Here is a 15640-nt window from a genome sequence, read left to right as displayed (position 1 = left end):
TATGTATCGTACCCTATGGTATCGTATCATATCATATCATATTGTACAGTTCGAACCACTAAAATCATTTTCGAATTCAACTCGATCTCAATCTCCCCTTTTCCCCCAATTTTCATTATCTGTATCAACATGTCCCAAACTTCCCCTCCAAAGCCATCACGATCCCTTCGACCTCGTATTCGTACTTTGAAAGAATCGGATGGCAATTCGCCCAGACCAAGACATCAAGCAGAATCTAACCATGAGAACCAAAACAGTTGGGATGATTGGGTACCTCAAGATCGAGTAATGAAGTTTAATGACGATAATAAAGAACTTGCCGCTCAACTTCATCAAGAGATGAAGAAGATGAGCCAGAAGCCCAAGTCCGCAACTTCAGCAGGTGGTAAGAAAATTGGTGGACGAGCAAATGGATCGGATTTTGGTTCAGGTCGTGGAAGTGAAGAAAGACATGCCAGTGTAGCAGCTCAAGGAGGTGGAAGAGGTGGTCCAAGAAGAAATCGTGATTATGATTTGGAACAAGTAAGTTTATTTATTTCGATTGAATCCTTCAATTTTTTACACTCTGACATTATGATTCTGAAATCCTGAAATTCCCAATTCCCAATTCCCCCATATCATTTTGATTCATTTTTCCTTATTTTCACGGTGGTTTTGGAGGGTTCAATAATTACATCAATTTACCACATGAGGTGGTATAAGAGATGCGAAAAGTGTTTCCAGAATGGCTAGTTTGACCTTCTCTCAAATTTTGGGTTCTCGCTTGCCAAATTTGGAAAATCGAAACATCCTCTCTCTTCTTCTTATTGTTAAAGTTGTCGCCAAACAACAATATAAATTGATTCCCCATCAATACAATCATTTCAGGAACTCGATACAACGCAATAAGAAAATTATCAGATTGCTGGGCATTCAAAACTTTTCTTTTGCTTTCGATCGCTACCAATATTTGACAACATTCTGTTACTGCGCCTTTTGAATCACACTTCCATAATATTCAATTTCTCAAATTTCAATCAATCACGACAGCAAAATCATCAAGATCATCCTTCAAATATCACTTCCAACCTTCTCTTGAGAACTCTTTAAAGATGGGTCCCCCTATTATACCAGCTGTTAAAGCTCGTGCGAAACGTCTTGCAAAGAAAATCGGCATTTCAGCTTCTCAAAATAAGATCCAGAAACCGCAAGTGATCAATGTAAGTCGCCCTCCACTCCTTCAATTATTCAATCACTCATGACCACTTAGGTAAAAGAGAAGACCAAGGCAAAGACCAAGGTCAAGGCGGTCGCAAAGGCCGTTGTAAAGGCAGTCAATAATTTGGCTGCACCACCAGTTAATGTACGGAGAAGTGCGAGAGAGAAATGTCCAGCACAACCATATGATCGCTCAATCGTTGACTCTGGCAACTTAAACGGTTATCAAGCCAAAGCCAATAATGAATGGAAAGAACCCAGATTGGGCCAATCCTAAGAGCGAGCATTGGGATGTCGATAAATTTCTCAAAAACGACTCCATGGTCCCGAAAACAAATCTGGATGCAAGACCACCCAAGGATTTTCAATTCATTTTCAACAACTCATTAGAGATCCTGAAACATATCGACTGGATAAATCTAACTACGTCTACAAACCGAAAGAGAAAGCGGCTCCAGTTCATCCTAAACTTCAAGCCCACATCAAAAAGGGTACCGACACCAAACCTTTGCGCCAGTGGTATGCAGATTACGAGGCCTGGTCAAATCAATCCTATCGCTGGTCGATTGTTTGACGATAATCAATTACCTCCCCCACAACTAAAGCGAAAGAGACTTTTCCCTTTATCATACAGTGAAGAGCGCATAGAAGAGATCATGAAGCCTCCCACAAAGAAGCCTAGGCTCATTCTTAACAATGGGTCGAATAAATCTGCCCTGAAGAAGACTGCAGGAAAGGCTGTCTCAAAGACCGCTCAAAAGGCTTCCCCAAAAAACAATGGCACAGTTGCTAGCACAGAGATTGAGAAGAAAGTGAAATTTGAAAGGAAACGAAGAGTACCTCTGAAGTCAGAGGAGAACGTCTTATCAAAACCACCAAGAAGACGTTACCACGCATTTTGAATTCAAACATTGTCATGGAAAGACGTGATTTTAACTATTTACAGGAAGAAAACTTTCATAATCGACCATCCATCAACCTTGTCATCCCCGATCATATCAAAGCAATTCTTGTTGATGACTGGGAGAATGTCACTAAGAATCAACAACTTGTACCATTACCCCACCATAAATCTGTTGATCAAATCTTAAATGATTGGCTTGAATTTGAAAAACCAAAGAGACCCGTTGGAAGTGCCCAGGCGGATATCCTGGAAGAGATTGTCGCTGGTTTGAAGGAGTATTTCGAAAGATGCCTTCCTCGCATTCTTCTGTACAGGTGTGTTCACTCTGATAATACCTCTCTCTACTTGTCTCTAATCGATTACCTACAGATTTGAACGTCAACAGCACATGGATTTCCGTGAATTATGGGATGATGATTCATATCCACAGAGCTCTGCATGTGATACCTATGGTGCTGAGCACTTGTGCCGTCTTTTGGGTAAGACTGTCATCCCATTCCTTAGAAACACATCACTGATAATATATAGTCACTCTGCCTGAACTCATTGCTCAAACCAATATGGATTTACAATCCGTTAATCGTCTCCGAGAGGAACTTAGCAAGTTGACCAACTGGATCGGCAAGAATGCTAAAGACTACTTTGTCACTGAATACGAGACACCTGGCGCAGAATATGTTGACAAGGCTCGAAACCCAAACTAGAGAGTTATGTCTTGCATTCGAGATTTAAAGATGCAAACATGCAAAAGTGAATTGATAGGTGAAGATGGAGATGTATAATAGCATGGAATGGAGAATGGCGCTTGCTTTCTTTCTGGCTTTTGTTTCTAGGGGAAGAAATGAATCTTGTATCACAGTGGGTGAAAGGGAAGATTCAATCGAAAGTCGAATTTAGGGAAGGAAAGGAAAATTGTTTGGCAGATTTCTGCTATCACTGCTGTTTGTTTCTGCGATAGCGATGGGAAGGGAAGATTTTGACGAACCAGCATCTGGCGTGGCAGGACAGTTAGACAGATTAAGAGAGCATACATGTGAAAGAATCTGATTTGAATGGATTGATGGATGGATCATAGTAGATTCTAATGGGTGGTATTGTTGGCATGGCAGATATTCGATTATGTTGAGTTCAAGAACCCTCGACTTTGTTCTTGAGCTGGTAGTTTAGCATTACGATTACAGATACATGACTTCTCATCTCAGCCTCGTTTAGTTGTGTTCGAACTTGTGATTCACATGTGGACATCAACCAGTGCATGTGAAGTCCTCTCAGTGATATGCATGTTGGATCTGCTCAAGATGAAGACAAAGAGGTCCACAATTCCACGTACGTGTGAGAAATTCATCTGCAATTTGTAGCGTATTGATGTTGAAATTGATGTTCCCTATTGTAAGTGCGATTTCACATCCTCGCCACCCTTATATGCTTTTTGTTTGGCACATAGCTAACTATGCTTTATGGTACATGTGTGTGTGCTGTGCACAGAAAGACTCAGAACTCCAGTTATGTGAGAGCGGTTTGAGCGAAGTGTGTGAGAGTGATGCTTTGCAGGTAATGTGAAGTGGGTGAAGGGAGGGGGAAGGTGGAGGGGGGAGGGCGATTGATATAGCTGTCTATCGTGGAAGAAAAAGAGTGGATGGGACTGAGTTTGACTGCTTGTCATCGCGAGTAATGCGTATTTATTCTGCATTGAAAGTCTCCCTGATTCCTCATACGCATTGAGATTATCCCAATCTTAATCGCAAATACGATGCAGACCAACTACGTCCCATCCCAAATCGAATATACAGTTTTATATATGGTATCGCCTGCTCAATTTCCAGTGTCTCCAACCAGCCCTCCATTCCAATCTTCCTTTGTATTCTCTTCCATGCTATCTCTACTCCTAGTCCCGTGCACTCCATCTCTCTCTTCCTCAACCCCTCAAACCACACTCGTTTCCAACTCCTTCTCAACAATAAACCCACTCTCTGGCCTCCTGCTCTCCCTCTCTTGCCTCTTACTCCTCTTCTCCTTAGTCTCCTCTACCTCAACCAATTCCTTAACCTTCATAATCTGTCCTGCAATATCGGAAGAAACAGGATGATACACACTACTCGTTCTTTTATGCAATCCCAAGAACTTCAACACACGCGAGGATTTCTTTGGGAGACCAATAGCAGATCGGGTGAGGGTAATGCGGAAATAGGATGTTGGTGTAGGAGGAGCGGATTTCTGCCAGGGCTTTTGGTGGAAGACTTTGGTTGGGGATGAAGAGGGAGTGGTGGATGGAGAGGTTTGGGAGATGGCTTTGGGTGCGTTTTTGCTGATTTGATGGAGGCTGGAGGGGAGGGGTTTGGATGAACGGATGGCGCGGGCGAGAGGGGCCGCGGTAGTGGTGGACATTGTGGGTAGTGGTTATGTGGTTGTTGTGGGTTTGGGTGTCCTGTGAGAGAGGTTAGAGGGGTTGTTCTGAGATGAAGGAGAGGAAGAAGTGAATGGGAGGAGTGGAAATTGTAAATCGCAGTGCGCATAAAAGAAGCAAGAACTAAATGTAATAACACACCTTGCAAATATCAGCACAAAATTCAATGGCTTGTCCCCGCACTGTAAATGTCGCCGTTGCCAGTATATCGAAAGTTCCATCGGGAGAAATAAATCGTAAATATCAAACCAGGATTCTCGGGAGTCGGGAATTCTTTCCGCCGTTACATGCCACGCTAGTCCTCGTTTTAGGATTATGCACGTAATGTCTCATACACCATTGAACTTTCTATTGATTGCACGGATTTTTGATTTGATTTCTATGACCCATTTCCTAGAAATTTAGAATTGCTAACAAAGCTCTGCGAGAGCTATACTTTTCTATCTGGTCTTAAACAAGATCTGCGCGCATAACCCCTACTCCCCTCCTTCTTGAGCTCCTGCAGCTCCCAAACCACCGCAAAAATGACCATGGATGTCTCCTCCATCAAGCTCTCCGATCTCCTCCACCACCCCGACGACCTCGACAAAATTCCCGCCTTAAAACTCGAATATACGCGCAAGAAATCCGCTGTCGATTCGCAATTGCGTTCTGGTCTGAAAGAACAACTCGAAGTTACTCAGGCGGGTATGCATGGGATTACCGATGGCCAACGAACGGTGCAGTTGATCAAGGATGAGATGATGAAGATTGATAAGCTATGCGCCGAGGCGCAGAATATGATTAAGGATTTCCCGAATATTAATCTGGTGAGCCAGACGCATAGGAATTTCATGGCGGTAGAAACGATGCGCAGGAATTTGGTGGATTTTAATGAGAGGTTAACGAAGGTGGAGGGTCTTTTGAGAGAAGACGATGCGGATGAGGATAATATGGGGAATTTGCTCGCGATCCATTATGAATTGACGCAGTTGAGGAATATTAGGGATGATGCTATGGAACAGATATTGAGGGCTGATGATGCGGGTCTGCAGGGAACGTTGGAGGATTACTTTGCGAGGCTGGATGATACGATTGATTGGTTTGATGAACATATTGGGAAGGTGGCTATGAATTTGATAGAGGTGGTTGTGCAGGGGAATAGCAGTCTGGTGGTAAGATTGGCAGTGGTTATTGAGGCTGAGGAGAAGAGTGACAAGAGGGTTATGGCACTGCAGGAGGCGTTGAAGGATCATAAGGAGATGGCGGCGAGATTCAAGAGTATTACGGACGGGGCGAAGAGTACGAGAGGGTATAAGGAAAAGTTTTTGATGGCTATTAAGCTTAAGGCCGAGGCGGACATTGAAGGGACAAAACAGACGTTTTTGGAGGATCCCTCGAAATTGGAAAAGGGTTTGAGATGGTTCTTCAACGATCTGAATGCGGTTAAACAGGGGATGGTACCACTGATGCCGAAGAAATGGAAAATCCTCAAGACATATGGGAATATTTATCATCAGTTGATGCATGATTTCCTCATTGATATGATCGACGATAAAGAGACGACCCAGGCGAATAATTTGGCGATATTGAACTGGCCGGAAAAGTACTATACGAAAATGAATAAGCTAGGGTTTAAAAAGGACGAATTAAAGCCGCATGTTATAGATGGAAGAGAACAGGAAATGATCAGGAATTTCGAACAGATCATTATCAAATACTTGGATGAATGGCTTGATCGGATTTTCGCCACAGAAAAGAAAGATTTCGATGGGAGGAACGTGGATGGTTCGAATTTGGATCAGGATGAATATGGATACTTTCGAACGAAGAACTTGGTCGATATGTGGCGTATGTTACGTGAACAAATTGATGCTGCGGGTGCTAGTCAGAGAATGGATATCGTTGAAGGGGTGGTTGATATCATGATCGTGCGGCTGAAGACTCGTCAACAAACATGGCAAGAAATGCTTGATATTGAAGCCGCGAAATACTTCAATGCAACTACTGAACTGGAGGGTTTCCAAGCTTTACAGGATTGGCTTGTTGCTACTGCTAACGATCAAATCGCTTGTATTGATGATAATGAAGATGAGGGACGATTCGGATACCTTACGAGCTTTAGACAAAAATTCGAACCGCTCGTTTCAACTACATACCTCGAACGAGTAGACGTCGAGATTACTAGTCTAAACGATGGATATGTCGATCTAAGTACCCATTGCATATCTAAATTCGCAACATTGATTTTCGCCGTCGATTTCAAAACCGTCATGCCGGACTTCTTCACGCCAAAATGGTATACAAATACAGCTATGAAGCAAATGATTGTCACATTCGAAGAATATATCAACGATTACAAGAACGTCCTTCATCAATCCCTGCTAGATATCTTTATCGAGGAACTCGCCATCGAACTCCTCATTCAATATCTCGGCTGCGTCCGTAACAAAGGCGCGAAATTCAAGAGAGCGGATCCATTTAAAGATAAAATTTTCAATGATGTCTCAACAGCCTTTGAATTCTTCAATAGTAATACGTATCTCACGGAAGATGTAAGGAATATCATCGTAGGTAAATGGGCGGTGACGCAAAGTTTCCTCGAGATTCTGGAGTGTGAAAAAGGAGCAGTGCAGGATGTGGTAGAGGGATTCAAGAGGGAATATTGGGATTTACAGCTTGGCTGGGTGGAGGCGGTGTTGAGAGCGAGAGATGATTTTGACAGGAGTATGCTTAAGGGGGTGAAGGAGAGGTGGGGGAATGTGATGGGAGATTTGGAGAGAGGGGGGGAGACGATCATGGCGAGGGTTAAGTAGGTTTGGTTGTGTTTGTGTGTGTGGGAGTGAAGTGTGTTGATTAGAATGGGAAACCTGTGCGACTGTGCACTGTAGTGTGCAATTTGCATGTATGGAAACGGGAATCATGGGTTCGGATTTTTGCTTGAGCGTGGAGTTGGGCGTTGCTATCTTTTCTTTTCCATGGGATGGAAAATCCTATATTTATCTATCTATATCGTCCTCGATGAGGGAAATGATGAGAAGTTTATGCAGAGACAAACAGACAGATACAAAAAGCGTCGAAGAATGCATGACAGTTTACGTCTGACTGGGTGCTCGTGGTGATCTTAGATAACTACTCGGGTAGCTAATTAATATCCCATTGATCAGTTGTATATGAACGAGAAAGAATTTTAAGTTTAATATTTCTGCCATTTCTTTTTCATTGTATGTGCCTAAATCATTCCGAGCCCCCATTGTTTACTGATAGGGAAGTATACACGCGAAACAGAAACCCAAAGTAGGAAATGATGGTCAAAGTAATGGGTGAAAATCACAGGAATCAAGCGAATACTTGAGATTCAGGGTTTCTAAGATAATAGATTTACCGACAACATTATGATGATTGCCCTGTCTCAAGAACATGATGAGTCTCGTATCGTAAATCCAGATGCGCCGTACAGTATCCCACCGCGAGATTCTCAATCCATGCATCGAGTCTCTTTTCCATCTTCCTCCAACTTGATCCGCAAGCGCGTCGTGCGTATTGCTCTTCGCTGACTGGTGGACCCAGTCTTGGTTACAGTCGTGTCAAGGTTATCGTGCCACTGTCCTATAACAATGTTCCCGGTGCCATTTTCATCGCTTCATCTCCCCTTGGGGTCCTTAACTTTGTTTCTTGAGATGTGTTTTCGAGTGAAGCAAGGGTTTATTTGGTAGAAGATGGCGATAGAGATGCCGTGGCATGTTTCGTACGTGTTATTCTACTAGCAATCGCTCCTGAAATGAATATCGGATTCTGTGGACACATAGCGGAAGGTTTTGAGAAGTCGTGGAAAGAGAATTGGTCGTGTTTTGGCAGGACAAAGCGTGGGAATGGTAGATCTCTGCAAGAATGCGCGGTTTGTGGGGCGTGTTGATGGTTATGATGCTGACGATAGGGGTAGACATTTGTAGGTTTTGAGTTTGAAGATAGCCTAGAAGGTGTGTCGATTCTACTTGTCGAGATAAAATTGTCTGGGAAGAAGAGGGGATTTCAGCGTAAGAGATTTACTTTGATCTGTGCGTGAAGTATTCGAATTAAGGTGTGAGTTTGAAAGCTCCATATCCATCTCGTATCGCTTCCCATTCGGATATTCCCATTAACGCCTAACCAAGCTTTGAACAAGTTGTTTCTGTATCCGTAACCATCAGGCATGCGGCTTTGAAGGAATTATTGTAGAAAGTGAATACTTGATAAACCAGTAGTAGTCGGGTGAGACAAGTCCAGCCTTAATCTATGTGGGATCTTCCCTTGTGCCATGTCTCCAGAATTCATCCATACATTCGTATCGAAGAATGCCTCGCACAAAATCTGCAGTTGAATATAGATAGAATTCGTTGTTCTAGTGACAATACTCAGCTAGAAGCCCAGATCTTCGCGTTAGGGAAGTGCCTTGAGAGTAGTCAGGATTTGTGGGAGTCGCTTGCAGTCGTGTGTGGTTTATCCCAAAAGACTTATTGAACTTTTAAAGCAGATGATTTTCATGAATATGGTATTGCGAGGAGGCTTCCAATGGGTCATCCTGTTGGGGCTAGTTGAAATTGACGGCTGGAGGATACCGAGGAAAAAAAGGCGGCATCAAGATCCTAAAGACGAGTAACGAGTATGTGAACTGGTAAAACTGGGGTCTGGTCATTATGACAACGGTAATCAATGGATTGAGTAAAGACTTTCAATAGAAAAGAATTGAATCACAAGAATAAAGAAGATAGCAAAGACATGAATGCCCCGAGTATTTCGGGCGGAGATTGATAAATTCATCACGGACATGTAGCTTCGAAACATTCAATTGAACCCTTGCCTGCTCGATCTATAATTACAAACAATGAACTTTAGATAAAACTTCAAACTTTTAAAGCTTCCCGATGATGAATAAAATAGCAATGACGACAAATAACGCAAATAAAATGACAGAAATCGATGGGTCATGTTTGGACACCGTGAAACGCCAATGAAAATTCCTGCCAAGACCCGTCAATTCTGATTCGCATGAAATGGAGTACATTGAATGATATGAAGAACGATCTTTCGATAGAAGTTTGTTCTGTTTCCTGAATGATATCTCGAAAGCGGCACGCCCAGATATATGGACGTGTTCAGTAGAGGTGAAGATGCAAGCTTGTTAATTCCGTAATGTGCTACAAGAGCGCCTATCGCCCTATCACAACATGGTGGCTAATGATACCGACGGCTGCTGTGTGTTATTCTTGAATTGGTGGAACACATGAAGTTACATTTTCGGTCGAGAGATAATCCGGAAAAGTCATATCATGTGACGTTGCATTGTCATGTGAGCCAGGCTCTCCTTTTCAGAATGATCTAAGCGAAGACGACGACGTCAACAGTGTGATTCGAAGATGTTCTCGGTCATATATGAACAGGATAATCTCCAAGTCAATGACCCATTTTTTGAACAAATACATGGCCCGTAAAATGGACTTTTGACTAGAAGTTATGCTTAGTCAAAGACGTTGCATAGTTTGGAATTCAAGCCAAACCAACAAATTAGCGTTAACACAAATTCTCACCATGGAAAATGATGAAATCAGAGAGTTTTGCTTCACTCATCGAAAAGACACCCAATTCCTCAATACCTCAATACCTCGATTTCACGATCATCGACTTATCGTACACTCAATATTATCCCAGTGCCCCCAACGAACATTACGATGAAGTTCACCAATCTTTTTCCCATTGATGTTTCTTGTACATCTATGATGAACTGCATAGATACCTTTACTCGATAGACCTTAAAGACTCGGACGAATTCAATCTGTATCCTTGACTCCGCATATCCTGGACAAAATAGACTATGAGTGCTATCCGCGACATGGAGCTTAGTCGCAAACCTTGTTGCTGATATTCCTGGCAATCTTATATTGATCATTATATGCAAGATAGAAAGAGGAGAGATCAGAGTCCCACTGCTTAAGATTCGTTCAGTCAATGATAGGCCGGCCTCTTCCAAGCCCAAGTGGAAGTCAGACTGTGAATTGATTGTTTACGCCAAGCGGAGGCCTCTTCTGCTTGCATTATTCTTGATCTTCATGATCATGTATACTGTCTACTCTACCTACCGACAATCACTCATCGATCGAAATATACATTATGTATGCGAGGAGTATTTGGCGCTACTTGTTTCCCGAGCGATAGCTATGCAAGAAGGGCAGAATCACGAATCAAATAGCTCTAAGAACAGCAATTACAATCTATTTTACAGCGTATTTTAGTGTACGATTCACTTCTTAGGGAATCTCGGAAGGTCCTACAACGGTAAAGTTGTTGTCACAAGCCGTTCATGCGAAGAAATATTCCATAACATTATTGGATATCTGTCCTGGAGAAAAGGCAGACTGTGCTGTACAGTCAAGATATTATGAATCATCATACTTGAGAGATTCGCACTGGATGATATAATTGGTCTTTTGTTGGAAATAGGTCTGAAGGAGGAAAGAGGAAAGGTCTGGGGTTCTCCGGTATAGTATATGAGTGTTTGTGTGGCACAAACTTCGAAGGTTATAAAACCAAAAATGTCAACTGATACAAGTGTCACGTTTTGTTCAGGGTTGGCGCTTGTCTTAAGTTTTATGCAATGTCAAATCTGAGATGAAGATTTTACGATTTTTCTCCCATGTCTGGCTTGTCATAAAGACTCTTTGTACTTATATTCAACGGTGATGCTGAATCCAGGTACAAATAATCTTTACCCAGGTCGAAATGATCTTCCTTTGATGTGAACCAAGGTCTAGGACTGAAACTGAAAATCATGGTTAGCAAAGGGTCTTTTGTTCAATGGGAGAAAAACTTGAGGCAATATTTCATAAGTGTGCTATGAGTACTGCTGAAGCTTTGAACCGAAATGTCGACAATACAGTTCTTGGAGAAGGTAGTTGTCATCGCTTTTCTACACTCATGCAGTGGAGACAGGATCAGTTCCATAAAGAACAACTAGATATCACGAAGCCAGATGATAGAAATCATCTTATATGTAAATTAAAATACGATCATAAAATGGAATTCACTCTGTATTGGTACTTTTTCTGCCAATCTCAAAATGATGTTACCATTGTGTTTTTAGACATATATAACCTTGGAATGATACAAAATCCGGTTTCTCACAGATGGAAATCAAATCTGAGAGTATTCGTCTAATAGGTACTCAGCCTTAATTGAAAATTCACTCCAACGTTTCATTTTTGTTCCACTTAATTTCTGTTATTTAATCCCAAGACTTAACTCAGCTTCCCGACCTGCAACCTGCAACCTGCACACCTGGTTCACATAATTCTTTCCGATCACCAATAGCAACCTCGTTCATCATCCTCTCCTTTTAAAACAATGGATAACGATGGCATAATACGCAATTACAACGCGAATCACTTCCTCGCACCTCTTGGAGATATCACAACAGCTGCCGATGAAGGTACGAACAACGAAGTTTCATTCACGAGCTTAGTTAAGCATATACCTCTCCATCGAATTTCTCGAGATGAGTTGAAGGAAGCCAAGCCCGTCCGTTACGCCGATGATTCTGAATTGGAAAGAATCTTTAGCTGGCCCGAAACATACACAAGAGAACATCAGATTGCTGATCTGTCTTGGCACGACGAGGCAGAATATGTGATGACGGTAGACGACTTCTTTGACCGTGCCCCATCCACCAACAGCTGCTTGGTGTCTGCAAGTCAAAAGAAGTCTTCAGATTCTTTGAATATTGGCAATGGCAAAACCTTTGATACATTTACTTGTTTTCCGCGTCTCGCGCCAGAATTGCGCTTGAAGATTTGGAGAATTATGGCCTTTATGCCTCGGGTTGTTGTCTTGCAAGAGCGCACAGTTCACAATGCAGCACAAAAAAGATCAGTCTGTATACAAACAACAAACACTGCTGCCAAAGTACTCCAAATTAATCACGAATCTCGCAAGGAAGCTTTAAAGTTTCACAAGCCCTGTTTTGGACTTCGCGTACATGACTCTGAAATAACAGAATTTTCCGACCACGAAGCTGTCGTCAATGATCTCATGATTCATGCAAATCTTCCAGCAGACACAATATATTACGACAGCTGGTATCTCCAATTTCAAACTGTACCACCTATACAAGAACTTCCTGAGTTTCCATACATGAGTACCCATTTGAAAGACATATCCAAGTCTGCACACAGAGTTGCTTTTAATATCAGTCATGCAATCTCGAGAAATAGCTTTTTCATTGTCAACAGCTTGATTAGAGACTGTACCGCCCTGAAAGAAGTCTTGATTGTCATTAAAATCAACAACAGCCCATCAAATCGTATATCCTCTGGGAATTTGGAGTTGTTGGAATTAAATAAAGACAAATCTCTGGTCTACTACGAGAGATATCTTGGGGCTTTCATCGAACTGTATGACATGGTAGATAATCAAAATATCTATAAAGGGACAGCAAAGCAAATTTAGGACGACCTGGAGGTCCCAGAGTCAGAGCTGTTGGATTGATAAGGGATGGTGTACGAATTTAAGATGCTCTGAGGGTATGAGAGAGTGAAAGAAGCTTGTGATGGGAAAAATGATCTCTAGGATATCGATGATGAAAGCATGTTTGTCGTAATTATGGTTAATTGCGAATGAAAGCTCCTAGGGACCTTTCTAGACAGCAAGCTTCATATCAAATTCTAGATACTCAGGTTGTTTAGTCTAAGACTTGACTACTAAGTTTTGTTGTGCTCTTTGCACGGTAGAGAATAATCCTTATTAACAAGATAGGATGAAGGGAACAGGACTCAAGCCGTGTACAACTAATCCACTTAATTTCATTATTTACATTGCAATCGTGAAAACTGTATTTCGACGACCTCATCAATTCTTTTGTACGAAAATGAGGTTTCAAAGATATCTCCACATTAGTAAGATGAGCTTAATGAAGCCTTGAGTTTGAAGTTATATATGCATCACGTAGGTAGGTATCATTTATCAGTGGAGTAAATCAAATCTTTATTAGACCATGCACATGTCACTTGAAGCTTTATTCATTGCCAAATTTATATCAAAGTTATTCATGCGGGAGTTTTACTCTCATTGCTTGCCAACTCTTGCTTCACGTCCGCAACTGCCATTACTCAGTAGGATTATCGTAAATACACATTAGAAGTTGTAAAGGGTCGAGAAAATTATAGTTCTAGTTGAAAGATGCAAAAGCTTCATCTGAATAACCTCCCAACAGAGTTCGTATATCCCATCCTCGAGTATTTCCAAGATCTAGGTCTAGACCAAAAGAGTATCAAAAGTAAATGAAATAACATTTGCAACATCCCCGAGTGCAAATTCTATTCCCTTAGCCCAAAAATGCCCGTCCATCAAGTTTGAAAGCCATCACTAGGATCTTTCTCTCAAACTTCAAAGAGAATTTTCTCTGAGTTCGCTACCCCTTCGCCTTCACGTTGTAGTTCCGCACGTCTCGCTGGTTGTATTTCTGGAACAGAGCCAGGTAACTCCGCAAACCCTTCTGGAATCTCTAGTTCTTGCAAAGTACTATGAGCTCTTGGAGGCTTCGGAACTCTCGGAACCCTATGAATCCCATCAGCTCTACTGTCGTGTTCCTCTCGCTCAACAACATCTTCCCGCCCCATCTCCGCCATTAGACCACCCAAAGAACCCAAATTGGGAGGAATATATTCGGTGATTGGTGGCATTCTTCTTCCTCTTCGTCGACGATGCTTTCGCAGAAAGTACCAGCCGAGCATGTAGATACATCCTAGGAATAGCACAACAGCGAAAACACTCAAGATTATAGTGGTGGTATGTAAATGACGAGCGCTGTCTTTATTTGCCTTGTCTATAGCAGTTTGTTCCGCGGGTGAGATTGTGATAACAGCAGTGTAAGCACCGGGAGTTAAGTTAGCAGCGCGACTCTCTTGGCTAATGGCCGATTTCAATGCACCCTTCAATATTGGATCTGTTGCGGTTGCGGCAATTGAGTTCTAGATTGAGATCTCACTAAGAGCAATCGCAGCTATTCCAGTGGGGGGTATGGTGGGCTGTGCGATGGAAGTCGAGGTTCTAGTGGTAGATGGTACGATAAGAGTTCCCGTTGCTCCCATAGGTGTTCTCGTCGGTACAACACCGAGCGTTGAGGAGGGGACGATGATTGTTGAGGTGTGCGTGATTGTGATGAGTCTTCTTAGTCGTTTCATTCCGCACTGGGATGCATCAAATATATCTGTTGGAATCTCTGCTACAGATGTATGCCCAGAGCTGACATCCTGACCACCAGAGGATGTTTCACGATCAGGGCCCGTACCGGTAAAAGCCCTTCTCAATGAATAAACAATCGCCATCTGCAACAATTAGCTAAGTTGAACAAAAACCTCCCAGAATGATTTGCAGGGCTAACCTTTCAAGAAGTTTGAAGATGGATACGGAGAGAGTTGAGAGCCAGGAACAAAATATTCTTGAACCGGAAACCCAAGTTCCGCTTAGTGAAAATTCTGATCCAAATAATTCACCAATTTATTGGATATCAACTCAGCCACGGAGTATCATTAATCGTCTGATGTTGGTCGATCCAATACTTGGTTTCTAAGACGAACGCGAACAAGTTTTTAGCCTCGCCGCCCTATTCAGGTGATAGTTTTCTTTGGGGCTTTGCTCTATATCATACGATGACTAGAAAAGTATTGAACGTCACCATTTGGCATTCTCAAGATATGGCATAAGATAAGTCTGCTATATCGAATGCAGAGAAAGACCGCAGAGCTGGCACAGAACTCACTCTTTCTGCTCATTATTTGGCTCGAGATTACGTGACCTGGTGCTAAAATTTCTAAGCTTGATCTCTAAAGATGCCTTGAATCTTTGTCAAAAAACAAATCGAATAGACAAGTAGCAAATCTTTTTCTCATTATCGGTGCTACAAAGTTTAGTTCGAGCGATCAACTTCTGTTAGGAATCTTGTCTCATCACTCTGTTCGGTTACAATATGTCAGCAGCTTGACGTCATGTATCATTGGTAGTGACCTGCGTGCAAATCATCCATCGCTACTGATATTTTACAGGGTCAGCGAACCCACTTGGAAGGGAAGTCTATAAGTCTTAGATTTGGTTGTAAAAAGCAGTGACAAATAAACTCCAAATTATCA

At 42.2% G+C, this 15640-nt stretch overlaps 5 protein-coding genes across 5 annotated transcripts; 3 read left to right on the top strand and 2 right to left on the bottom strand.

Moving 5' to 3' along the window:
* Positions 1–129: 129 nt before the first annotated feature.
* Positions 130–2805, top strand: EAF02_005154 (uncharacterized protein; the record flags this gene model as incomplete). The annotated part of the gene is made up of 7 exons (XM_038901202.1): positions 130–522; positions 1092–1199; positions 1250–1342; positions 1428–2033; positions 2144–2415; positions 2471–2580; positions 2630–2805. 7 exons carry the CDS (start codon positions 130–132, stop codon positions 2803–2805), a joined length of 1758 nt encoding a protein of 585 aa, XP_038758542.1.
* A 1219-nt stretch (positions 2806–4024) lies between these two features.
* On the bottom strand, positions 4025–4486 carry EAF02_005153 (uncharacterized protein; the record flags this gene model as incomplete). The annotated part of the gene is made up of 1 exon (XM_038901201.1): positions 4025–4486. One exon carries the CDS (start codon positions 4484–4486, stop codon positions 4025–4027), a length of 462 nt encoding a protein of 153 aa, XP_038758541.1.
* Positions 4487–5029: 543 nt separating this feature from the next.
* Positions 5030–7300, top strand: EAF02_005152 (uncharacterized protein; the record flags this gene model as incomplete). The annotated part of the gene is made up of 1 exon (XM_038901200.1): positions 5030–7300. The coding sequence occupies one exon, from the start codon at positions 5030–5032 to the stop codon at positions 7298–7300; it is 2271 nt and encodes a 756-aa protein (XP_038758540.1).
* A 4561-nt stretch (positions 7301–11861) lies between these two features.
* Positions 11862–12962, top strand: EAF02_005151 (uncharacterized protein; the record flags this gene model as incomplete). Its single annotated transcript, XM_038901199.1, has 1 exon — positions 11862–12962. The coding sequence occupies one exon, from the start codon at positions 11862–11864 to the stop codon at positions 12960–12962; it is 1101 nt and encodes a 366-aa protein (XP_038758539.1).
* A 929-nt stretch (positions 12963–13891) lies between these two features.
* Positions 13892–14839, bottom strand: EAF02_005150 (uncharacterized protein; the record flags this gene model as incomplete). Its single annotated transcript, XM_038901198.1, has 2 exons — positions 13892–14457; positions 14500–14839. The coding sequence occupies 2 exons, from the start codon at positions 14837–14839 to the stop codon at positions 13892–13894; spliced, it is 906 nt and encodes a 301-aa protein (XP_038758538.1).
* Positions 14840–15640: the final 801 nt, after the last annotated feature.

This window comes from Botrytis sinoallii, assembly GCF_014898435.1.
Source record: "Botrytis sinoallii strain Bc 23 chromosome Unknown BSIN_008, whole genome shotgun sequence".
NCBI classification, from domain to species: domain Eukaryota; kingdom Fungi; phylum Ascomycota; class Leotiomycetes; order Helotiales; family Sclerotiniaceae; genus Botrytis; species Botrytis sinoallii.
Note: the sequence above shows the minus strand (reverse complement) of the source record. Positions and strands in the feature narration are given on the sequence as shown.